The sequence below is a fragment of the Setaria viridis genome, chromosome 3 (assembly GCF_005286985.2).
Source record: "Setaria viridis chromosome 3, Setaria_viridis_v4.0, whole genome shotgun sequence".
Taxonomy (NCBI): domain Eukaryota; kingdom Viridiplantae; phylum Streptophyta; class Magnoliopsida; order Poales; family Poaceae; genus Setaria; species Setaria viridis.
In genome coordinates, this window is record NC_048265.2 from 15,285,150 (window position 1) to 15,310,653 (window position 25,504).

Consider the following 25,504-nt stretch of genomic DNA (forward strand, 5'->3'; position numbering starts at 1 on the left):
GGAGACTAATTACCCTATTTCCTAAAATTTAGAGACTGCTCTCTTGAAGACATTAAACATAAAGGCTATTGCAATTTTCTTTTCTTGATTGCCCTATCATTGAACTGCAACTGAGTTTACCATGCCACAAAATGGTACAACAAATCTAGCATAGTTTTAAACCAAGGTGAAAAAACCAACACTTGGATACATGCAAATATGAGACTTGGGGGCACAATCAACACTTCATAACACAAATCAAATGATATTTACATGACAAACGCATAAGACTAAAAGAGGAACGCTGGAGCATTGTCAGGCTGGAAAGCTGCCGCCCAGAAGACTGGGAACATTTTGTTGAAACACAACTTTCACATTTCACAATGGCACTATATGGTTGAAAAACAGCTTCCAGAGCAGCATGAAGAACTGGCGACCATTCTACCATTTGGTCTCTGATTCAGAACCATTTTCAGCCGGTGGGTTTGAAGCCTTTTGCCCTTGAAGCAGTTTGCTGCAAAGAGAATAGATGGGAATTAATGTCTAAACTATTAGAATGTAATAGTATCAGAAACAAAAAGAAAAAAACTATGAGATTATTATGTACTAGAACAAGAGATATTATGGAGTGAAGGTATGGTGGATTGTACTGCAGCTTAAAGGTCCATCCATAATAACTAAAATTTCAGTCCAATTAGAACAGAATGACACACCAATCTAGTGTGATAAGATATTTTTTTTCTTTTTTGCAAAGTAACTTGAAACTTAACACTGAAAGGATTAATTTATGCAAATTGCTTTTGAAGGGATTGTGAGCAACCCAGCCCCTCTAAATGATATATTATGCAGGAAATTGCCCACTCTGCACATTTGTTTTGAACCAAAAAATAGAGAGAAGAAAATGCAGCAATCTTACCTCCTCACTCGCCAATTTCTTTTGTCCGCCCAAATTGCTAGACATGTTTGTTAGAAAACTAGGCATATTTCAGTATATTTTAATTCCAAAAATAAACATAAATATTATCATGAATATGTTGAGTGATTCAGTGGTAGCATAACATGTGCCAGTGTTCAAGTTTAAACATCTAATAAACAGGAACAAGAATAGGCACAAATGATTTAGAATGTACCCTGGGGCGGGCCAGTGCTGGAGACACCGGATGCGCCGTTACCATTTGGATTAGTCATATTGATCGTGGGATGGTCTCAATCGATGTAGTCGTACAAACGTGATGTCGGAAGAGATCGATGCAGTGCAGTCTCTCGAACGGCCTCTGGAAAGTAGCAGGAAGTAGTCGGCAGTCCCTTGATCAGCCTTCGGGAAGTAGCAGGAAGTAGTCGGTCAGCACGGCTTGCAGACGAATAGGTCCTCGGCCACCAGGAAGTAGATGCTGCAGCGGTGGGCCGTAGACGTCGCAGACGAACAGAGAGGGAGCGAGCAGTCGCATTGAACGCTCCCCAAAAACCTTATCGCCCGCCTATCCCGAGTAGGATCTCTGGCAGAAGGCGAGATTCCGGAGGCTCTGCTCTCGCCAGAACTTCCTGCTACTTCTCGAAGACCGTTCGAGGGACTGCCAGCTACTTCTTGGTACTTCTCGGAGGCCGTTCGAGAGACTACACTGCATCGATCTCTTCCGGCATCACGTCTGTACGATTACATCGACTGAGGCCATCCCACTATAGTATGACTAATCCAGATGGTAACGGCACATCCGGTGTCTCCGGCACTGCCCCGTCCCAGGGTACATTCTAAATCATTTGTGCCTATTCTTGTTCCTATTTATTAGATGTTTAAACTTGAACACTGGCACATGTTATGCTATCACTGAATCACTCAACATATTCATGATAATATTTATGTTTATTTTTGGAATTAAAATATACCAAAATATGTCTAGTTTTCTAACAATCCAGAAACCTTATATTGTTGATAGGCCTTCGGTATCTAGTTTTGCTGCGTCTATTAAACCAAACGTATTTGATGGTTCCAATTACAAGCGTTGGCGTGAGAGGCTTACGTGGTTGACAGCCATGAACGTTATGCATGTCGTAGCCGGAAAGCCTGAGGGCAGTAAGTCAGAGGATCCAAGTGCCTTTGATCGTGCTGAAAGCTTTTTTCGTGGTGCCATCATAAGCGTTCTAACTAAAAATCTTATTGACGCATACCTCTCACTGCCGACTGGCAAAGAGATGTGGGAAACTCTTGAGGCTCAGTTTGGAGTTTCTAATGCTGGCAGTGAGTTGTATCTCATGGAGTAGTTCCTTGACTACAAGATGGTTGAAGACCGTCCCATAGTAGAACAAGCTCATGAAATTCACATGCTATCAAAAGATCTCAAAGACTGTAGCAAAGAGATTCCTTGTTGTTGCCTGACAAGTTTGTAGCTGGAGTTATTATCTCTAACCTGCCACCTTCTTGGAGGGATTTTGCTACTTCTCTGAAACACAAGAGGAAAGAGTTCAGTATCTCTGATATCATTGGGACTCTTGATGTTGAAGAGAAGGTGAGAGCAAAAGACACATGAGGAAAAGGAATTGTTGGAGCTTCAAGTGCCAACTTTGTTCAGAAGAACAATTCCAATTCCCAAAAGAAAAGAAAGAAGCCACTGCAAAACCAAGGAAAGACTAAACAAACAACTGCACCGGTTAAGAAGAAGAAGAAGAATGGATTCTGCTTTGTGTGCGAGAGTCCGGACCACTTTGCTTCACAGTGTCCAAATCGCAAAGGTAGGAAGTCAGCCAACATGGTTATAAGCGAGGCTGGAGGAACATCGGAGTATGGTAATTTATTACCTGCAGTTCTTTCAGTATGTTACTCACCCCAGTGGTGAATTGAGCTAATATCCATGTGTGTGCTGATATCTCCTTGTTTTCCTCTTATCAGATCGGAGGGACTGGCTCCTTGTAATGGGAAACGAATCACATGCGCATGTTCTTGGTGCTGGTACGGTTAATCTGAAGCTTACTTCGGGAAAGACCGTGCAATCAAAGAACGTGCAGCATGTCCCCACTATCAAGAAGAATCTAGTCAGCGGATCTCTATTGTGTAGGGATGGTTATAAGTTAGTCTTTGAGTTCAATAAATGCATTCTGTCTAAGTTTGGTACTTTTATTGGAAAAGGTTATGATAGCGGAGGCTTGTTCCGCTTTTCTTTGTCTGATGATTGTAATAAAGTTGTGAACAACGTTGTTAATGTTGATGAATCAAATGTTTAGCATTCGAGGCTTTGTCACATTAATTTTGGTTGTATGACACGCTTAGCTAATTTGTGTTTAATTCCGAAATTTACCTCTGTCAAAAATTCTAAGTGTCATGTTTGTGTTGAATCAAAACAAACTCGCAAGCCTCACAAGGCTGCGGAGGCGAGGAACTTGGCACCTTTAGAATTAATTCATTCCGATCTGTGCGAAATGAATGGTGTGTTGATAAAAGGTGGTAAAAAATATCTCATGACTTTGATAGATGATTGCACTAGATTTTGTTACATCTATTTGTTGAAGTCAAAAGATGAAGCATTGCATTACTTTAAAATCTATAAAGCTGAAGTAGAAAACCAACTAGAGACAAAGATCAAATGAATTAGGTCGGATCGTGGTGGCAAGTACTTCTCAAATGTTTATACTTCATTCTGCGAGGAACATGGTATTATTCATGAGAGGACGCCTCCCTATTCACCTCAGTCAAATGGGGTTGCCGAAAGGAAGAACCGCACTCTAACTAATTTGGTTAATGCCATGTTAGATACAACGGGACTTTCTAAGGAATGGTGGGGTGAGGCTATATTGACTGCTTGTCATGTCCTAAATCGTGTTCCTACAAAGAATAAAGAAATAACACCATTTGAGGAATGGGAAAAGAAGAGGCTAACACTTTCTTACTTACGTACTTGGGATTGTTTGGCAAAAGTCAGTGTGCCAATAACTAAGAAACGTAAGCTTGGATCTAAAACTGTGGATTGTGTCTTTCTGGGTTATGCTATTCATAGTGTTGGTTATAGATTTTTAGTAGTAAAATCTAAATTACCTGACTTGCATGTTGGTACTATCATGGAGTCTAGAGATGCTACCTTTTTTGAGAACATTTTTCCTATGAGAGATGAAACAAGTTCATCTAGGCAAGAGTTTATCGAGAAGGATATCTCTACCGATGTGATAGAACATAGTGAACCTACACTTATGGAAAATCCTGAGGAGGATAACAATGAAGCTCCCAGAAAGAGCAAGAGACGAAGGATTGAAAAGTCCTTCGGTGATGATTTCATTGTATACCTCGTGGATGACACTCCTAGAACCATTTAAGAGGCATATTCATTTCCTGATGCTGACTATTGGAAGGAAGCAGTAAGAAGTGAAATGGATTCTATTATGTCTAATGGAACTTGGGAAGTCGTTGAACATCCTTATGGGTGTAAACCCGTAGGATGCAAGTGGGTGTTCAAGAAGAAAATTAGACCTGATTGTACTATTGAAAAGTATAAGGTAAGGCTTGTGGCTAAGGGCTATACTGAGAAAGAAGGAGAAGACTTCTTTGATACTTATTCACCTGTTGCTCAATTGACCACAATTCGAGTGTTACTTTCCCTAACAACCTCTTATGGTGTTCTCGTCCATCAAATGGATGTTAAGACAACTTTCCTAAATAGAGAGTTGGAGGAGGAGATCTATATGGATCAGCCAGAAGGATTTGTAGCAAAAGGTCAAGAAGAAATGGTGTGTAAGTTGTTAAAATCTTTGTATGGCCTCAAGCAAGCTTCTAAGCAGTGGCATAAGAAGTTTGATAAAACTCTTACGTCCGCTGGCTTTGTTGTGAACGAAGCCGACAAGTATGTGTACTATCGCTTTGGTGGGGGTGAAGGAGTGATACTGTGCTTGTATGTCGATGACATATTGATTTTTGGGACAAGCCTTAATGTGATTAAGGAAGTCAAGGACTTTTTGTCTCAAAACTTTGAGATGAAAGATTTGGGAGAGGCTGATGTTATCCTTAATATAAAAACTAGTAAGAGAAGGTGATGGTGGGGTTACACTCTTGCAATCCCATTATGTGGAAAAGGTTCTAAGTCGCTTTGGTTATAGTGAGTGCAAACCTGTTTCAACACCTTATGATGCTAGTGTAATTTTAAGGAAAAATAAAAGGATAATGAGAGATCAGCTGAGATATTCTCAAATTATTGGTTCACTTATGTACTTGGCTAGTGCTACGAGGCCCGACATCTCGTTTGTTGTGACCAAACTAAGCCGTTTGTTTCAAACCCGGAAGATGATCATTGGAATGCTCTGGAGAGAGTAATGCGCTATCCAAAAGGTACTATGAACTACGGGATTCACTATACTAGTCACCCAAGATTACTTGAAGGGTATAGTGACTCAAATTGGATCTCTGATGCTGATGAGATAAAAGCCACAAGTGGATATGTATTCACACTTAGAGGTGGCGTTGTTTCCTGAAAGTCTTGCAAGCAGACCATCTTAACGAGATCAACAATGGAAGCAGAACTCACAGTATTAGACACCGCCACTGTTGAGACTGAGTGGCTTCGTGAACTCCTAATGGACTTGCCGATAGTTGAAAAACTGATACCGACAATTCTAATGAACTGTGACAACCAAACTGTGATTGTCAAGGTGAACAGTTCAAAGGATAACATGAAGTCATCAAGGCATGTCAAGAGGCGGTTGAAATCTGTCAGGAAATTGAGAAACTCTAGTGTTATAGCTTTGGACTATGTTCAAATAGCTAAGAATCTGGCAGATCAATTTACAAAAGGTCTTTCATGAAATGTGATAGACAATGCATCTATGGAATTGGGCTTGAGACCCACATGAGTTACTCTATAGTGGTAACCAGTTCTATGTGATTGGAGATCCCGTGAAGTAGGATGGTGAAACAAGCTATAGTTTAACTGAGAGAAGAGAACCTTTGAATTGGCTCAGTGAAAATGCATTTCTCTTCAATTCTGTATGGCAGGTTGGTTTATACCTTAATGCGTTCCAAGTGGCCTCTTTGAAACAAGGTAGTTGTTTCTTTGAAGCAAAGATGTTGTCCTACAGAATATCTTTTGAGGAATGCATCTATATGAGTCTGACTAGTGGTCATAGTCTATGAGATGTGTGTGATTTCCAGAAACCATGTGTGTGATTCCCTCGGGCGTTTAAATCCGGGGCCGCCCCTATCTCCAATCGTGTCGCCCCTATATAAGCCGCCACCCCTCCCGGCCTCGAGCACCCCGCGCCAGCACCCCAAAACCCTAGCCGCCTGAGCTCCAACGCCGCCGCCCTTTCTCTGCCGCAAGCCGCCGCCGTGAGGTCAGCTCCGCCGCCCTTTTGGCTCACCCGAGGGCTCAAATGAGTTCGCCGCGTCCCCCGCTTTCTTCCCGTGCAATCCCCGCGCGAAACCGAGCCCCGGAGCGTCTGCCGCCGCCGCTACGGTGTCATCGACGACCGTGACCGTCAGATCCAAATCCGACGGCCAGCAGCGAGTCAACTAGATCGCGTACCGGTCAACCGCGCCGCACTGCGTCTCTTTTGCACTTAAGCCCTCGCCTTTTTCGCAAATCAACCCGCGGTCCGATCTAGTTCAAAAGTATTTGTGTTTTGGTTCTATTTTCTTTCGGTTTAAACCCTGAGTTTCTCTAAAATCAACCCGCCGTCCGTTTTGGAGTTTTTGCACGTTAAACCTTCGGTTTATGCACATAATTACGTATAAGCTCTCGGTTTTTCGCAGTTTAACCCTAGAAGTTTTGTTTTTCTCGCAGAAAAGCTCCTGGATCTTGTTTTAATCATATCTTTTGCATCTTAACTCCGTTTTTCGCGTTCTTTATGTCCACGTGTTCGTTTTAAAACGTAGATCAATTTTACAAGCTTGTTTTCTCTATTTAATTGTGATTGGTGTACTGTTTCTTACTTTTTGCCTATGTTTTCTTGTATGTGCTCGTGTGACGTGTGTAGACGTTCAACAGTTCGAGGGATTTGAAGATCAAGCCTTCGAGGAGTACGAACAGCAGGAGCAAGGCCAAGAAGGCAAGTCGTGTCCTTGATCACTACTTTTCAGTCCCATACACCTTTACTTTCTCGTACTCAACATTTATGCTATGCACATGTTAAGATTAAATTGATGGGTCCCAATTAAGGTTCGCCTAGATTGAAACTACCTTTGCCTTGACCAACCCGGTTTACTTTTATCTTGGGTAGCTCATGCTTAGTGCTTACTTAGTATATGGTGGTGTAACTGAACTCAATGTTTAATTTTGCTTTACTTCTGTTATACCTTTCATTAATACAAGATCATGTATGTTTAATCGGAACATGGAGCGACCACCCAGGAAAACAGTGCTACCACAAGACTAAATGACTCTGGTCTTGGCTGAATAATTAGAAACCTTAGTCTGGGGTGATCTTACTCGTGATGAGGCAAGAGGGGGGACTGAGTCGTTGCATCTTTGGCCTGTGATAGGTTGTGCACGCCAAACACCGAAACCTTAGTGGGTTACCACTGACTAATGAATCTTTGTAAAGGCCTCGTAGCGTCCCTATGCAATCACACCTCGGAAGTGTGGTATGGTGCCTTGCAAACACCGCATGGTTGGATCCAAAGTTCTTTGAACTTTTACGCGACTTGTGGGTAAAGATGTGCCACCTCTGCAGAGTGTAAAATTGATCGATCAGCCATGCTCACGGTTAAGAGCGGCCTGGACCCTCACATGATAATACTATCGGAAGATGGACTTAAATTGTTATCGTTTTATGCATATGTTGTTTACTTTATTCATGTTCTTGTTTAATTTCGGGTGGTATAAACTTATACATAGTTAATTGCTAATAAAACTTGACCAACTTAATTAAAAGCTGATGCTAATTAAGCCTTAGCCATACCTTGATTTGTCTTACACTACACTATTCCCCACGACTTGTTGAGTACCAACCATAAGTGTACTCACCCTTGCAAAACCCCTGTTCAGACCAAGCTAATCTGGAGGAATACTTGCACGACTTTGAGGAGTTCTAGGCGTACGGTTCTTCAGTCAGCTACCTGTGGTGTCGTCGTCGTCTTTGGAGTTCCGTCGCGTAATAATTTAGGCTTTGTGTTTTATTGAGACTTTCGGTCATGTAATAATGTCTAATACTCCCTCTATTCGCTTTAGCACTGTCTTTGTTATTCACTATTGTCATACATGTGTGTAACTTGATCCTGGCGCACATGTATTTAATACACTCGATTTTGTCCTTAAAATCGGGTGTGACAAAAGTGGTACCAGAGCCGTGTTGACTGTAGGACGTTAGCCTAGCTAGAAAATGGTCGTATTTAAGGATTACAATAATCTAGTAACCATTCCTACCTTTTCTTAATTTAAATCTACTTAAATATTCTTAAACTTGATTTGTCTCATCCTTGTTGCTATTTTAATCTTTTATTTTACGTTTATCTTGGTTCATTCAAAATTTTATTCTAAAATTCTTCTTTTTCTTTCTGTTAGATGGCTCGCACCCGGTTGACAGCACGCAAGAGCACCCGTCCCCCGCGTCACGGCATCGCACCGTATCACCCCATGGAGCCTAGAGAAGAGGAGGAAGAGGAGGTCTACTATTTTCAGCACCCGGGGGATGAGACTGACGAGGACGCCGTGCCCGTGGAGCAGGAGATAGCACCGACACCAGCACCTGCACCAGCCCCCGCGCCCGTACCTGTCATCGACATATCGGACGAGGAGCCCGAACCAGAAGAGCACCCAGCACCGGAGCCAGAAGCAGCCGCACAAGCTCCTGAGCCCGAGAGATGGATCAGGTGGGTGAAGGAAGACTATGGACAAGGAGTGCACATGGCTGACATGTTGAGGTGGACTTGTCACCATCTGGGATATACCTTGAGGCCTGTCTACAAGTGTGCATGGTACATACACCCTCGCTATCCCACGTTCTGGGAGGTGAAGGTTATCCTTCATGAGGAGCATGAAAGAGGATGGGATGTGGTGGCTGTTCAACATGATGTGGCGATGAGGAGGACCATGCAGGCCGGCATAGCCAAGGCAGCTAGGAGAGCGCTTGAGGTCCTCTCTCATGAGGAACGTCCACGGCTGCAGTACACATATCGCCGGTACCTTCCGTCCAGGGCTAGTGGTGAAGCAAGGACTTTCATAGCTACTCATGATGGAGTCGACATGGCCACGGACTATCTCCGCAAGTACCTGTCTGTAACTCTCACCGCCTTGAATGAAGCCAACAACACCCTCTTTGATACTCAACGGGAGCTGCATGAAGTTAGGTGGGAGAGAGATGTACTAGTGGCTTCTGCGACAGGGGCGCCGCCGCCGCAAGAGGATGCCGACTATCCCGCTTCGTCGCCGTCACCCAAGCGTCCCCGCTACGACTCGCCCGGCGCCGCCGCAGAAGATCTTTAGGAGATAGGAGTGTTAAGTTTAAATTTTTGTAATCGTTAGTCATCGCTCGAGTGTGTTTAGTTTAAAGTGTGCTTAGATGCTTGGTTTTGTGCTAAATGTTTGAGTTGGATCTTTGTAATGAGTGCGGTATGTGGGGTAATTGCCACACAATACCGGTCTTAGTAATAAAAGTGCTTGGTTGGGTTTTAGTTCTGTTCTAAATCAGCTTCTAGTCTTTCTTAATCTTGATCTTCCATTTGTCTAAATCTATCTGTCACGACAAGATGGCAAGGACATACTGGAAGAGATCCACGAGGGCATCTACGACAACCACGCATCTTCAAGAATGATCATGGGCAAAGCTTTCAGAGCAGGATTCTATTGGCTTACAGCTCTAGCTGACACCGAAGAACTCGTCCGTCGATGCCAAGGATGTCAATTCTTCACCAAGCAACAACGCGTCCCTGCCTACAAGTTAATTACTATACCACCCTCGTGGCCTTTCACATGCTGGGGGCTAGACATGGTTGGCCCTCTACCTATGGCGCCCGGGGGCTTCAACTGAGTACTCGAGGCGATCGACAAGTTCACCAAGTGGATCGAGGTGAAGCCAGTGACTTGCCCGAAACCAGACAGAGTACTCGACTTTCTCGATGAGATTGTACATCGCTACAGCTTCCCCAATCATATCATCACAGACCTAGGCTCAAATTTCGATAACCACGAGTTCTAGGAGTACTGTGAGAGCAGCAGGATCAACATCCGGTATATCTCTATCGCTCATCCGCGGGCCAACGACCAGGTTGAGCACACCAATGGGCAAGTGGCTCAAGGAGCTACCAAATGTCCTCTAGAGGCTTCGCACACAGCCGTGCAAGCCTACAGGGTACTCACCCTACTTTCTAGTCTACGGATCAGAAATTGGCAACACCAAAGAGGGCAAGTGGCTCAAGGAGCTACCAAATGTCCTCTAGAGGCTTCGCACACAACCGTGCAAGCCTACAGGGTACTCACCCTACTTTCTAGTCTACGGATCAGAAGCCGTCCACCCCGCCGACATCATGTGGAAATCTCTAGTAGTCGAGCAATACGAGGAGGGTGCGGCAGAAAAATAAGGTGTCTAGACTTAGACAGCCTTGAAGAAGCTCGCTGTGCAGTACTCGTCCAGTCAGCAAGATACCTTGAAGGAATTCGCCACTATCATGATCGCAACGTCAAAGAACATTCGTTCAACACAAGTGACATGGTCCTCAAGCGTATTCAAGACACCAAGGGGTTGCACAAGCTAAATTCACCATGGGAGGGACCTTTCATCATCTCCAAGTTCACAGGACCTGGGTCATATAGGCTCCAAACTCTCACTAGTGAAGAAGTCGATAACTCGTGGAACATTGAACACTTATGTCGATTCTACCCATAGTTTACATACTCATGTAAATTGGCCATCAGCCTCACTTGTACAATTATAAGTCAATAAAGCAGAGTTATTTTTTATCGTAAAATTTTATCGTAAAATGACTAGTCTCTGCCTGATTGCGACTTGCAAAAGCAAGCTCGCCGAGCTATTCAGCTCCCACAGGAACTCTTACCCAACTCGCGGCACAAGCCGCACATACATTTTTTCGAGTTATTCAACTCGTTGGACACAAAATTGTCCACATGTGGCTTATAAAGTCTGCAAACATATCTTTCGCGTTATTCAACTCGTTGGACAAACAGCAATTTGCAAAAGCAAGCCTGGTTTAACACAAAAATGAGCTAGTCAGCTCCTCGGACAAGTCTATCCATCGACGATCTTCGCAAAAAGAAGTCGTCAGTAACTTGGGAAGTTATCTATACTACCCGAGATCTTATCTAGACGTGTCTATGTATCGATCATGAAATGCCCGATTTTGCTACCTCAAGGTTAGCAACTCTGATTTATAACAACCGCACCCTTTGTCCCATAGCAATTTTTAAGGAAACTGTCACATATAATTTCATTAGTTGTAAGCACAAAGAGAACAGAAAATACACTGAGCTGCATCCCATTTATTATATTAGCATTATTTTTGTGGTCATTTTTTCATTGGTGTGGACTCCTTTACCAGCTTTCATTCCATCTACTGTGTTATTTAAAAACAATCAAGCTATCAATGTCCAAACGAAATCAAGATAATTTCATAATAATCGGTTTGGAATGTGTTAATTTGTGTGCGTCAATTGCAATGTAGGGCAGTAATAGTAAAATGTAAAATGTAGGGCGCCAATTCCTCTGAGGTGACTGATACCGATCCAGAACATGATTTTTTTTTATTTGGATCTGCTCTAAGATCGAAGCGTTTCAAGGGTGAGTTTCACCAACTACTTGGCACAGAGGAAAGGCCATTGTAGTGGCAGATGCGGAGACAACACGAGGACACAACTACCTACAGGAGTCCAAACACCAGCTGGGTGATGTTGAGATGGGGGCATAAGGATGAGAGAGGGCAAAGATGAGGGCGTGCAAGCATCGATTATTTTATCGAAGAATATATGCATAAATAACGCACAAAATATGTATACCCCATTTATTCGGACCATTTCCACACACATACATATGCTACAAGCATATTACGGGACATACAGTATAGTACGAGATTCACCGATCTTAAATCTCACAACTTTATTGAGCCTGCCTATAGTAGTATAGTAGAAGCAGCAGCCAACGGCCTCCATCTCGCGATGACTCCACGTTTTACAGCAGAGGCACCTCAGTTTATCCTGTACAAAATTTGGGACATTAGGCCTGCTAGTGGGGCGGGTTAAAATAGGTTTTATGGGGCGGGTTGTGACACGGGGTGTGTTTGAATGGGTTAAAATGGGTTTTAGTATCTAATGGGTTGGGGCGGGTTGGGTATATCAGAAATGCGGGTGGGGACGGGTTGAAAGTGATTTTTTGTTTGAATTTGTATGGATTTAACTCATAGGTTTAACTTTCACGTTCCGACTCTTGACGCGGGGCCATGATATAAGTTCAGCCGCACTACTTTGCACAAAGTAGCGGACTGTCAAACTAATTCATTTGCAACAAATTTCGATCAATTTTTCCAAAATTTTAAGGTGTGAACGCGAGGTTTTAATTTTAGGGTCCGACTCTTGACGTGGGGCCCACATATAAGTCCAGCCGCACTGCTTTGCACAAAGTAGCGGATTGTCAAACTAATTCATCTTCAACAAATTTCGGTCAATTTTTCCAAAATTTTAAAGTGTGAACATGAGGTTTCTATAAATTTATAGGTTCATGTACAAAATCCACGGGTTATATCAATTTGTGGGGCGGGTTGGGTTGGGTTTACACAATAGAATTATGGAGCGGGGTGGGGTGGGTGAATGAGTTAATTTATTGCGGGTTGGGGTGGGTTTGGGGCGGGTTTCAACCCATTAGCAGGCCTATTCACACCTTAACATTTTGGAGAAATTGACCAAAATTTGTTGCAAATGAATTAGTTTGACAGTCCGCTACTTTGTGCAAAGTAGTGCGGCTGGACTTATATCATGGCCCCACGTCAAGAGCCGAAACGTGAAAGTTAGGCCCTGTTTGGCATGGCTCCAACTCCGGGTGGAGCTGCTCCACTCCTGAACTCCACATGGAGCCAGCTTCGCTCCAAAACTCCAGAACAAAAATGGGGTGTTTGGCTAGATGGGTGCTCTCAGCTCCAAAAAAGATCGATTTCAGTGTGGATTGCCATTGTTGCCCCCTAATTAAAGGCCCCACTTATCATCCTCTCTATCCCATCTTCTTCTTCCCCTTTTTCCACTGCACTGTGCTGCACACGGGAGACCCTCCACGGGCGGCGACGGGCGACGGGTGCGGCGACGGGAGGCGGCGACGGGCGGCGGCGGGCGGCGACGGGCGACGGGTGCGGCGACGGGAGGCGGCGGGCGGCGACGGGCTGCGGGCTGGGCGGCGGGGTGGGCGGCGACGGGGGCGATGCCGGGCGGCGACGGGCGACGACGGGCGGCGGCGACGGGCGGTGGGCGGCGACGGGCGACGACGTGCGACGACAGGCGGCGGGCGGTGACGGGCGGCGGGCGACGACGTGCGACGACAGGCGACGGGCGCGGCGGCGGGCGGCGACGGGCGACGACAAGCGGCGGGCGGCGACGGGTAGCGGGTGGCGGGTGGCGACGGGCGACGGGGGCGGCGACGGGCCGCGGCGGGCGGCGACGGGCGCGGCGGCGGGCCGCGGCGGGCGGCGACGGGCGCGGCGGCGGGCGGCGAGGCCGGCCGGCCACGGGGACGGCGACGGGCGGGGCTCTGGCGGCGAGTGGGGCTCGAGAGAATAGAAGGGAGAATAGAATGAAACGTTTTTTTGTGTAACCAATGGCATTGGTGGGTAATTACCCACCAACTTCACGAGGAGGTTCAAAAGAGAGATTTCTGGAGCAGCAAAAGAGGTGCTCCAAAACTCCACCTCCATTTGCACTACAGCTCCATGGAGTTGGCAACTCCATGGAGTTTTGGAGTTGGGGTGTTTGGCTGAATTTTTTGATGGAGTTGCTGGAGTTTAGGAGTGGAGCCGTGCCAAATAGGGCCTTAAACCTATGAGTTAAATCTATACAAATTCAAACAAAAAATCACTTTCAACCCGCCCCAACCCGCATTTCTGATATACCCAACCCGCCCCAACCCATTAGATACTAAAACCCATTTTAACCCATTCAAACACACCCCATGTCACAACCCGTCCCATAAAACCTATTTTAACCCGCCCCACTAGCAGGCCTAGGTGTGAACGCGAGATTTTAATTTTGAGGTCCGACTCTTGACGCGGGGCCCACATATAAGTCCAGCCGCACTACTTTGCACAGAGTAGCGGACTGTCAAACTAATTCATTTGCAACAAATTTCGGTCAATTTCTCCAAAATTTTAAGGTGTGAACGTGAGGTTTTAATTTTAGTGTCCGACTCTTGACGCGGGACCCACATATAAGTTCAGCCGCACTACTTTGCACAAAGTAGCGGACTGTCAAACTATTTCATTTGCAACAAATTTCGATCAATTTCTCCAAAATTTTAAGGTGTGAACGCGAGGTTTTAATTTTAGGGTCCGACTCTTGACGCGGGGTCCACATATAAGTCCAGCCGCACTGCTTTGCACAAAGTAGCGGATTGTCAAACTAATTCATCTTCAACAAATTTCGGTCAATTTTTCCAAAATTTTAAAGTGTGAACATGAGGTTTGTATAAATTTATAGGTTCATGTACAAAATCCACGGGTTATATCAATTTGTGGGGCGGGTTGGGTTGGGTTTACACAATAGAATTATGGAGCGGGGTGGGGTGGGTGAATGAGTTAATTTATTGCGGGTTGGGGTGGGTTTGGGGTGGGTTTCAACCCATTAGCAGGCCTATGGGACATGTCTTGTGTTAAAACTCATGCCATCTCTGAATATAAAAAAAAAGGGGCATGATAATGAACAAGTTTTGACGTACGAGTTGCAGTTCATGTTGGGGCTGAGCTTGTACGGCAGCGGCACGCCGCACCTGCCGGGCAGCCCCGCGGCGCGGCTGATGTACGGCCCGCCGGCCGCCCCCGCCGCCACGTTCTTGAGGCAGGTGCAGATGGCGCGGCGGTCGGGCGTGGTGCGCGCCCCGGACACGAGGCGCTGGATCCCCGAGCAGCACGCCCGGGGCACCGTCCCGCCCGACTGCACGTACCCGAGGCACGGCATCAGCGTGTTGTACACCGTGGAGCACGACAGCGCGGCGCCCGCGGGGCGCGGCGCCGCCAGCAGCAGCGCCAGCGCCGCAGCCACCGCCACGACGAGCAGCGGCGCCGGCGCGAGCGCGCGGCGAGACGATGCGGCGGCAGCAGCAGCCATGGCTCCGACTCCGATCAAACGATCCCCCTCTGGTCTCGCGGAGGATGTTAAGGATGCTAAGGATGACACAGAAGCGGTCGGTCGGTGTGCGTGCGGAACAGCACAGGTGACCCTGCTTTATATTCAGGACTCAGGAGTTAGGCGAGACGTTCAGTTCAACGACTTGGTCATTGACCAGGGACCAGGATGCTTCCATTTCCATCCATCGGTTGTTGCTGCCTACTACGAGGTAATCGTAGCCGTAGACTCATAGTAAGTATGGGCCCGTGCACACTGTGAAGTATGAACCCTTTGGGGCTTTGGAAATTCTCTGCTTGTGCCGTGGAGACCGGAGAAGCTGGGAGACCTGAATCTTGGTCGCTGGTGAGGACTGACGAGAATTCAAATGGAACTTCGTGTGCAGGGCTCCCCGGATCAACGTCACGCGTCCGGTTCGTTTGAGAAGATAGGGGATGGATCACACGGAGTGGTACAGGACAAATTCACCGTGTGATTTGGGCGCGGTTGGTGCCGAAGCAATCCTTGTCTCGACAGGAATAAACGTCCATCGGGTCTCTGCTTAGCAGCCATGTCCCGTGGACACGTTCTCCTCCAATCTTCGACGAAGACCTGTTTGGAAAGGCGTGCTAAACTTTAGCACCCTACTTCTATCATCTTTTTAGCACTTGAGCTCCCAAACAGGAGTGTTAAAAGGCGTGTGCTAAAGTTTAGCACCCCTGTTTTCTTTAGCGCACTTAAGGGGTGCTAAAAGGTGCTAATGGGTGCTAAAAGTGGTCCCAAGCTCACTTTTTTCCCCTCTGCCCCTCCCTCATCCCCCTCTCTCCCTCTCCTGCAGCGCGTGTCTCCCGCATCGCATCCGCCCCTCCCGCCGCCATCTCCTCCCGCCGGCCATCCATCCTGCCGCCATCCTCCCCTCCCACAGATCCTCCCCTCCCCGTCGTCGTCCTCTTCCGCCCGGCTTCGCCGCCTCCGCCGGCCACGCCTCCTCCGCCCAGCCGCCGCCGCCGCAGCCACGGGCAGCGGCGGGAAGGCCCAACCCGCACCGCCACTGCTCGCCGATGCCGCAGGTGGCCGCCTGCCGGGGAGACCCGCGCCGCCACCACCTCACGGGCAGCCGCCAGCCCGGGACCCGACCGGCGCCGCGGCGGTCAGCCGCCTGCCGGGGAGCCGTAACCGGCGACAGTACCGCGGAGAACCCCATCCTGGCGGCGTTGTTCAAGGAGATGGTCCGCGCGATGCTGAGCATCAGCGGCTGCGACGGCGCAGCGCCGATGGGGCTAGAGCCGAAGTCGGCTATCACGGGCCTACCGATGGAAGGGGAGAAGTGGCGGCAGCAGTGGATCCGGGAGCTGGAGGTGTACCTCCGGCGCGGCCGTCGGGGATGTAGCTCGCCGCCGCGGGGGCCAAGCTCCGCCCGGTCATGCCTCCTCCGCCGGTGCGCAGATCTGGAGGGGGCGTGGACGTTAGGGATGGAGCTCGCCGCCGCAGGGACCAGGCGGAGCCTGGCCATGCCTCCTCCGTCGGGGCGCGAGAGAGGAACGGGGAGGGAGGTGGCAGCGGTGGTGGCGGGAGGGAGAAGGCGAGGAGGCGGCGGCGGGTGGACTGCGCGGGTGGCGAGCGGGGGAAAGGGAGCACGGGGAGGAGCGCGGCGAGGCGGGGCAGACCAGCTTGTGGTGGAGGGGGCAGTGCGCCAGCAAGGGAAGAGGGAAAAGGAGGGGCACTTGGGTCATTTCTCACCAAAGGTGGTAAACTTTAGCACAGTATCCAAACAGCCCCAAGTGCTAAAGTTTAGCACTCTATTTGAGAGTGTTAAAATTTAGCACTGTGCTAAAATTTAGCACTATATATCAAACAGAAAGACTGTACCGAAGCACGGTATCTGTCACCGAAGACTCGGCTTCGTTGGGCCTATGAGAGCCACAGTTTTTGTGCACGTCGTCTGCAGTAAGGACTCTGTGCGTGTACACTTGTACAATCAGTGGCGGACCACTGAAAATTTTAGGTGGGGCAAAAATTACGTAGGCCTCGGCTATCACTAGAGGTATGTACAGTGCTCGCACATGCCGTAGAATCTCACCTGTTCCCACCGCTAAACTTGCTGAACCTTGGCTAACCGCTAAACTTGCTGAACCTTGGCTATCTCCTTTCATATTTATTCTTACGGGCTGTTTCCATACTAGGTGCTAAACTTTAGCAGTATCACGTGAAATGTTCAGATGCTAATTAGGAGGACTAAACATGAGCTAATTAGAAAACTAATTGCAAAACCCCTGTGCTAATTCGCGAGACGAACCTAATAAGCCTAATTAATCCATCATTAGCAAATGGTTACTGTAGCACCACATTGTCAAATCATGGACTAATTAGGCTTAATAGATTCATCTCGCGCATTAGACTCCATATGTGCAATTAGTTTTGTAATTAGCCTATGTTTAATACTTCTAATTAGCATCTAAACATCCAATGTGACGTGTGCTAAAATTTAGCGGGGTGTATCCAAACACCCCCTAGAGTTTTTCTCATTCGCAAAAAAAAAGTCACTGAAAATTAGTCGTTTTATAAACAGAACCGACTAAAAGCCTAAAACTCATATGAATTAAATAGGCTAACGGTCCAAAACTCAATTCATTTCCTTTTACAAAATTCAAAGTCCTGCACAAATAGATCGTATTTTATTCTTACTTACTGGCTTTTTAGCAATTTGAATTTTAATCTAACCCACAATCTAGTCTATCTCTCAAGATCCTCAAACCAATCAAAATTTGTAAATCTACCTAGGTTGTAACCCCTTCGAGTCTAGATCTGGCCCACCTCCCTTCCTTGTTGTTCTTTCTTTTTGTTCACAACAAACCAGGCCACCATGATGAGCAAATTCAGAACATAGATGTCCAGGGATGAGGTCATAAGGAGACTATGCAGTAGGTAGATGGCTCCTTCATGGCCTTATTTTTCCATTGAAGATCTTTAGTAGATTAGGAAGAAACACTAGTAGAAAAACGACTTTCCATCCGCTCCCTTTTGTCCCGGTTTAAAGTTGGCCCGGGACAAAAGGTTCACCAACCGGGACTAAAACTCGGTCACTAGTGGGGGGCTCACCAACCGGGACCTTTTATCCCGGTTGCAAAGGCTAGTGGGAAAAAAAGACTCTGAGAGGTATTTTATCCCGGTTTGAAACACCAACCGGGATAAAAGACCCACCCCTTTTATCCCGGTTGGTAACACCAACCGAGATAAAAGGGTCAAGAGCCTTTTATCCCGGTTTGTAATACCAACCGGGATAAAAGGGGGTCATTTATCCCGGTTGGTGTTTCAAACCGGGATAAAAGGGTCCCTCAACGAGGTCACTGGAAGGTGGCTGGAAGGGGATTAAATCCTCGAACCCTTTTATCCCGGTTGGAAACACCAACCGGGATAAAAGGGGGTCTTTTATCCCGGTTGGTGTTTCCAACCGGGATAAAAGGGTCCCCCACGAGTTAATACAAAAGGATAGTATCCCCTACATAGTCAGATGTGGTGTGTAGGTGGGATGGCAAGGAAGCTACGCGCGAGGCTGGAGGTTGTGGGTTCGAATCCCACGAACCGCGCACGCGCATATTTCGCGTGAAAAATCGCGTGTGGGGGGGGGCCTCCTGGGAGCTCGGGAAATTTTTTTTTTTCGGCGCCGGACGTGGGTGACCCCTTTTATCCCGGTTGGTATTACCAACCGGGATAAAAGGGGGTCTTTTGTCCCGGTTGAGTGACCCGGGATAAAAGACCCCCCCTTTTGTCCCGGTTGGTTTATCCCGGATGCATTTTCGGGATCTTTGCACCCTACCAACCGGGACTAAAGCCCAATTCTCTACTAGTGAAATTAGGTGCATACTAGAAACCCAGGCGCGGCATTGCCGCGCCCAGCCTTGAGCCTACTAGCGCACGAGGTGAACTCTTTGTGCCCTATTATATTTTAATTTAGAGTAACTATGTTGAATTGTAATATATAAGGACATATGTCTATCTTTTTTAGATTATTGAATCAACATGAATCTTGCAGAGTATATGAATCTTCTCATACTCTTATGATTGCATGTATATTATCATCTGTCTTATTTTTTTATCATATTTTTTGTTGTTTAGCAGAAAAGATTATTGGCATGACTAGTACGAAAGAAGAGGAAATAAGGAAGATGTTCATTGTGACAATTCCTCAAATTCGTGTTCCACAGTGTATTTGAGCTGCAAATACCATGTTTTGGGGCTACATAGTTGACTTGTTAGTATTATTTGACATTTAGATGTTTAGTTGTATAATTTTGAAACACTAAGTGTATATTTATGTTTAAAGGTTTAGAATGGTCCTCTGAACCCAAATTTCTTGATCTTTTGTGTGTATGATACTAAGACACATTTTTGTGGGTACTTGCTAATAAAAAATTGTGGACAAGCCATTTGTTTTAGTTGTGATGCTGATGTGGTTTTTTATGTATACCTCATTCTCTGGCAGAACTTTGCATTATTCATATCGTTCATTGGCATTGGGTATGATAAGGCCTTTGTCGCTGTAGTCACCGCTTACGGCGAACTATCTCTCAGAGTCTCAGTGTACTGCTTGAGATCAGTGGCTTGTTGGTATTGTCCACGTGAAAAGATACTCTTTCTTGTGAAGGAGCTTTGTCATTGTAATACGCCTGAAGGATCGTCTATTAGGCAGGGAACGTTTTCATACAACTTGTTTAACTTGGACTGTCCTTTGCTTATGATGGATATAGGCAAATGAAGGAAATTAATCAACGTTCATACTGCTTTATTTCTTCCTGAGTATGTTAAGTCATATAATCTTTACCATCGATTACTGATATATGAGGTAAACATTCATTCAAGACTTACCTGGTTATCAAGACTCAGACAGAGGCGAAACAATAGTATAGATGCAGCATAGTTTAACGCTTACATATTAATCATAGACTGTGTTGGAGCTTAAGCAGTCCTGTCTTTCCATCGGTGCTATCTGAGCTGCTACTACTTGCATTGAGTAGCAACAGCTCTGTAAGTGAATGCAACATTAGTGAAAAGGTTAAGATGTAAACGGGCAAGATGCCTGCATAGTGCTTGTAGGGATCAAGGTGAATATAGTGATACTTGAACTAAACTAAATCTTAGTGACTTGCATTGACTATTTTGCTCCGTTGAATAAACTGGCCAGAGAAGAAGTCCTAGATTGCAGCACTGTAAATTATTTTTCGAATATTATATGTTACTAAAAATAATTCGAATCCAAGCCATGCTCATCGGTTCCAATTTCCCTATAGTAATATCCAGGCTTAACGAAAGTGACTTGGGTAGTTGGGTCTGATCTTTTTTTTATAGCAGTTCCTATCGATTGCGTTCATCAGCCACAGCTATGACTATGAATATTCTGATCCAATCCAAGCTTGAGCATTTCATAAAATATGTATAGACCATGGGCATCTCAGCTTGTCTAAGATGTGGCAGCAAGATGGGCAGATGGCTTTGAAGGGGCAAGAGCTTGCAAAATGAGTTGTTCGCAAGCTGATGCGTCTACAACTCCAAAAGCACACACGGCGAGGATGAGGCACACACAGTGCTTCCGGTGAGTGCTACCCGCTGCTAGTGGACATTGCTACCCAGCCAGTCTACCATGCTGTGAACGTACATAGCCGGCCTCTCCATCACGCACTCAGAATTTCATCAAACGACACATTGCTTACGGAGAAGACGACTTCATCGAACGTCAGTACGACATGGCCGAGGATATTGTTGGCCTGTTGCTGCTCTGCTCCAGGGCTGAGGACGTTTGGGCGCAGTGTTATTTCAGTGAGCAGCTTGCTTTGGAGGCATTTCGTCGAGTAGCTGTTGGGCGTCGTCCATATTGATGGCCGTTCCGCCTGGGGCGCTGGCCGGCGTGCTCTGCAAAGCGGGAGGGCGCACGGGGCGCGGGTGATCTGCTAAGGGTTGGCTCTGCTTGCTTGCTCCGTCGTGTGTGTATTGCTTGGGGCCGATGCGGACACCGCGGCTCCTCCGCGAGCGATGGGCAGTGAAAGTCGGGATTGACCGGAGGGAGGAGTAGAGGCAGGCGACGACAAGAGTAAGCGCCATTCCTCCGACCACGTGCGTGCTCTCTCCTGGCGATCTGCCCCCCGTGCCGTGTGGCCGCCAGGTGCCTTGTGCCTCTGCGCCGTGCACCTCCGGCCACCTCGCGCCTTTAGCTCCATGTGGGTCGCGCGGCCCTGTCCTGGGAGCGCACGGCGGAGAAGCACCGGTGGTAGGGGCTCCCCGCCACAGCTGCAGTCTGGAGAGCGCCGGCGGCGAGCCCATCACGTGGGGCCGCGGCTGCGAGGGAGGGAAGCGGCGACGGCGACGGCGACGGCCAACGGGTCGAGCGAGACGGCGCTCCGGAAGACTCTGGAAATGCTATAGGATACGCTCGCTTTTCAACAGTCCGATCAAAATTCAACGGCGAGGAAAAATGAGCGACGTGGCCCAATGAGGTGCCCGATCTTGAGGTCAGGATTCGGTCTTTAAAGATTCTAGTGGTTGATGCATGAAGGAACTTATCTAGCCCCCATAATCTTCCACTCCTAGTTCCATCCCTGGCTGGCTGGCTCAGATGGTGCCTAGCCAAAAAAAAAAAACTGTTTCTCACCATGTTATTTAAGTTTGCACCGGTATCTAATGTGTGCTTAAATATGTTTCAATTTAAGCACCTTGCATTATCCGGCCCTTAAACTTCTCAATTTTCCCTATCCCTGTTGTTTGTGAAGTGGGCTGAAATTGCGCCGGGTCATGTTTGGTTTCAACAAAGTTGGGCTGACCGCTGGGCTGATTTTAGTCAGGCCTGTGACTGTTCTAGTCGTTTCCTGGTCCCCCCACTCCGAATCCGTGTGAAGCAGACAACCTTTGTGTTTTTCCTTGTGGACAATGAAACAGACAGCATGGAAAGTCCTGCCCTGCCTTTTCACTTTGATGTTGAAATTCGCAGATACTTCTCGATAACCTTGTAACAGTGAATGCCGTTTCACACATATGTTGCCGAATGCCGACGGAAATCTAAGCTAGTAACAATTTTTCTTAGAGCAAAGTAAGCTACGAAAATTGCTCTCACTGTTCTTGAGTAAGCAATCTTGAGTATAGCAAACTTATTTGCTACCAACACGTAAGTTTGTCATACCGTTTTCTTTTTGCACAAAGTGTTCAAATTATTTAAAAACTGCCCTGCAAATAAAGCTTCCGGGGTGGGCTCGCCCTGCTATCTTTTGTTGCGAGGAGTCTAATCCACAACGGTATTCTACCGGACGTTTTCAGTTAGACACTAGTAGAGAATTGGCTTTCGATGCGCCCTCTTTTGTCCCGGTTTAAAGTTGGTCCGGGACAAAAGGTTCACCAACCGGGACTAAAGCTCGGTCACTGATAGGAGGCTCACGAACCAGGACCTTTTATCGCGGTTGTAAAGGCTAGTGGGAAAAAAAGATCCTGAGAGGCCTTTTATCCCGGTTTGAAACACCAACCGGGATAAAAGACCCCCCCTTTTATCCCGGTTGGTGTTTCAAACCGGGATAAAAGGGTCCCCAACGAGGTGACTGAAACAGGAGTAAATCCCTTGAACCCTTTTATCCCGGTTGGTGTTTCCAACCGGGATAAAAGACAGGATAAAAGGGTCCCCACGAGTTAATACAAAAGGATAGCATACCCTATGTAGTTAGATGTGGTGTGTAGGTGGGATGGCAAGGAAGCTACGCGCGAGGCTGGAGGTTGTGGGTTCGAATCCCACGCAGCCCGCACGCGCATATTTCGCGTGAAAAATCGCGTGACTTGTGCCTTGCGACGTGCGCGTGTAGGGGTCCCCCTCCCAGGATTTCCTTTTTTTTTTGCAGCGCCTCGGGTGGTGACCTATTTTATCCCGGTTGGTAGGAGGTCTTTAGTTCCGGTTGAGTGACCCGGGACAAAAGATCCCCTTTTGTCCCAGTTGATTTATTCCGGATGGATTTTTGGGAGATTTGCATCCTACCAATCGGGACTAAAGGTCAATTTACTAGTGTAGTGTAGTTGGACTTAACGAACCCCATGTTACCACACCGCAATGGTCCAACGACGCTGAAAGCAAAAGACAGCAACGGGAAAATTAAAAAACCGTATCAAAGCGCAAGACCGAAAGGATTGGATCCGCATGGACGTGCCTTTCATCATCACGCGAAAAAATCTGAGGTGGATAACGCAAAAGGGAAGCCGGCCTGCGATTATTCCACAGCTGCGAGCTGCTCTCGTTCCATCGATTCGGCCAGCCAGCGACCTATTGTTCGATCTTGTTCCTAGCCCGGTATCGATCCGCATCGGTCGCACGTCAGAAATTTACGCCGGCCAGTGACGCTAGCTTCGCCCGGCCGGGGCGCACGAGCGATCGCGGTCGGGACCATGCATGTTCTTCCACTGCCCGGATTGTACATCACCACATGCCACTTGCCAGACAGCTTGGCAGCTTGCCGTGGACACGACGAGGACCCATGGAGTTCTCAGGCGCTCAGTCGTGTAGTCTCCCAGTGGCCTGATTTGTATCGGATCCTAAGACGATTTCTGGACGATCGGATCCGATGCATGCCTATGGCATTGCCACATTCACCAAAAGCTCAAATGTTGAGGGGCATCGTCGTTATCTAATTTCAATTCCGGGTTGAGGAGGTGCTTCGAGAGCAAACTTGTTAGGATATGTTCGACCAGATCACCCATCTTCTCGTGTGCAAGCAAAGCACATTCCTAGCAATCGTGAGCGGCCGACCATCACCACTTCACCAGATATGCAACCGTGCATGCAACCCTGGAAAGCTAACAAGCAGTATTCTCCCAACTGTATAACGAACTCATGATTGCGTCTCGTCTGTCCGAGCAAAGTTACCCGTAAACAAATCAAGTCACACTGGGCGTCGGCCACAACGAGAGAGAGAAAGATTCCCATGGCAACAGGCAGCGGCGGTGCGCTTCGTTCCTGGAGGATTTCAGGATTTGGCCGATCGAAAGATCCCAGCCCGTCCGGACTCCGGAGGGGACCTGGAGCGGAGGCGGACGGCGACGTCACCGAGCCCCCTGCGAGTCCCATCACTGCGAGATCGCGCGATCAATTCCGGTGTGCACCCCCCACATGGCTCCTGCCTTGTTGCCCCGGAAGCGTCCCTGTCATATCCGCATGTGGAGCGGTGCAGGGGAGAACAGCGCCGCACTGTTGCGCCTCCTGCTCCACGCGGCTGGCAGATGGCCGCCCGCCGATAACTCACCTGTGGCTCTACATGCCCTGAAACAAAACTGCAGGCTCTCCGTAGCGTTTTGCTGCTGCTGTTGTTCCTATAGCCTTGCCTTTAAGAACGAACCGACAATCCACTGCACGCTGGTCCTAAAGAAAGCAATCTATAGTTTTACCGCACCCGCAGTAGTCATGTTTCGGTAAACTGCTGATCTGTATCAGTATGGTAACTCGGTGAAGATATAAATGGTTCTTTTTAGACTGAACCTGCAGCATTTCTGTAGCGGCGAAGACCACCAAGAGCTCCAACTTGTGTGATCAGAGTGGGGCAGAACGGCAAAGGCACCAGACGATTCAGGTATGCAGCATGGAGACGAGACGGCTCAGCTGTTGGGAGCAGAAGGAACGAGTCTAAGGAGGAGGGCCATCCGGCTAGTGACAGGAGATTAGCCGGGCCGTGACGCCCGGGCGGCCATGTGCAGTTAACATGGGCATGGGGTCAGCGACGGCGAGCCTGGGGAACCGTTGCTATCCTTTGCTGGAGTATTGAACGGAGGCGGCAGGCAGCTCCCTGACGCCATTGGCATTTATGTTGTCCTTCGAATCGAAAGTGCAGGGGGAAGGAATGTGGTTGCCTACCTGGTATTGTCACGGTGCGTGTTAATATAGGCGTATAAAATAACCTTCAAAAGATTACAACTGCAGGTAGTTGTAGATTAGGTTCAGTCGTAATTCTATAGGATACACTTGAGTTCTATTCTACCTCTAAGCCAACCGAACCATATCTACGACTCCTGAATTGCTTAACACCTAAGCTACCGAGCCCAACAACCTGAACTCGGATTACATGAAACATAATCTACTTCTAACAGCCCCTCTCAATCGAAGCTTTTGCTAACTCAAAGATCCAGATTGTTCCTGAAATTTTCCAACTTGCGAACAGGAAGCGCTTTTGTAAATCCATCTGCCAATTGGTCTTCTGCCGGTATGAACCAAACCTGCAGCTGCTTATTTGTTACACGTTCACGAACAAAGTGAAACTCTATCTCAATATACTTGGCCCTTGCATGAAAAACAG

At 47.4% G+C, this 25,504-nt stretch overlaps 1 protein-coding gene across 3 annotated transcripts; it reads right to left on the bottom strand.

Annotated features, from left to right (window-relative positions):
* Nucleotides 1-141: 141 nt before the first annotated feature.
* Nucleotides 142-15,308, bottom strand: LOC117847314 (non-specific lipid-transfer protein 1). Of its 3 annotated transcripts, none has more exons than XM_034728502.2 (2): nt 14,812-15,308; nt 142-493 (listed from the first exon to the last, which is right to left on the bottom strand). In XM_034728502.2, exons 1-2 carry the CDS (start codon nt 15,198-15,200, stop codon nt 421-423), a joined length of 462 nt encoding a protein of 153 aa, XP_034584393.1. In that variant the 5' UTR covers nt 15,201-15,308; the 3' UTR covers nt 142-420. The 3 variants fall into 3 exon arrangements, with proteins under 3 accessions (XP_034584393.1, XP_072148835.1, XP_034584394.1); XM_072292734.1 differs by lacking the exon at nt 142-493 and adding an exon at nt 1,895-2,417; XM_034728503.2 differs by lacking the exon at nt 142-493 and adding an exon at nt 11,873-12,095 and having other exon boundaries at nt 14,812-15,306.
* Between the last annotated feature and the right edge of the window lie 10,196 nt (nt 15,309-25,504).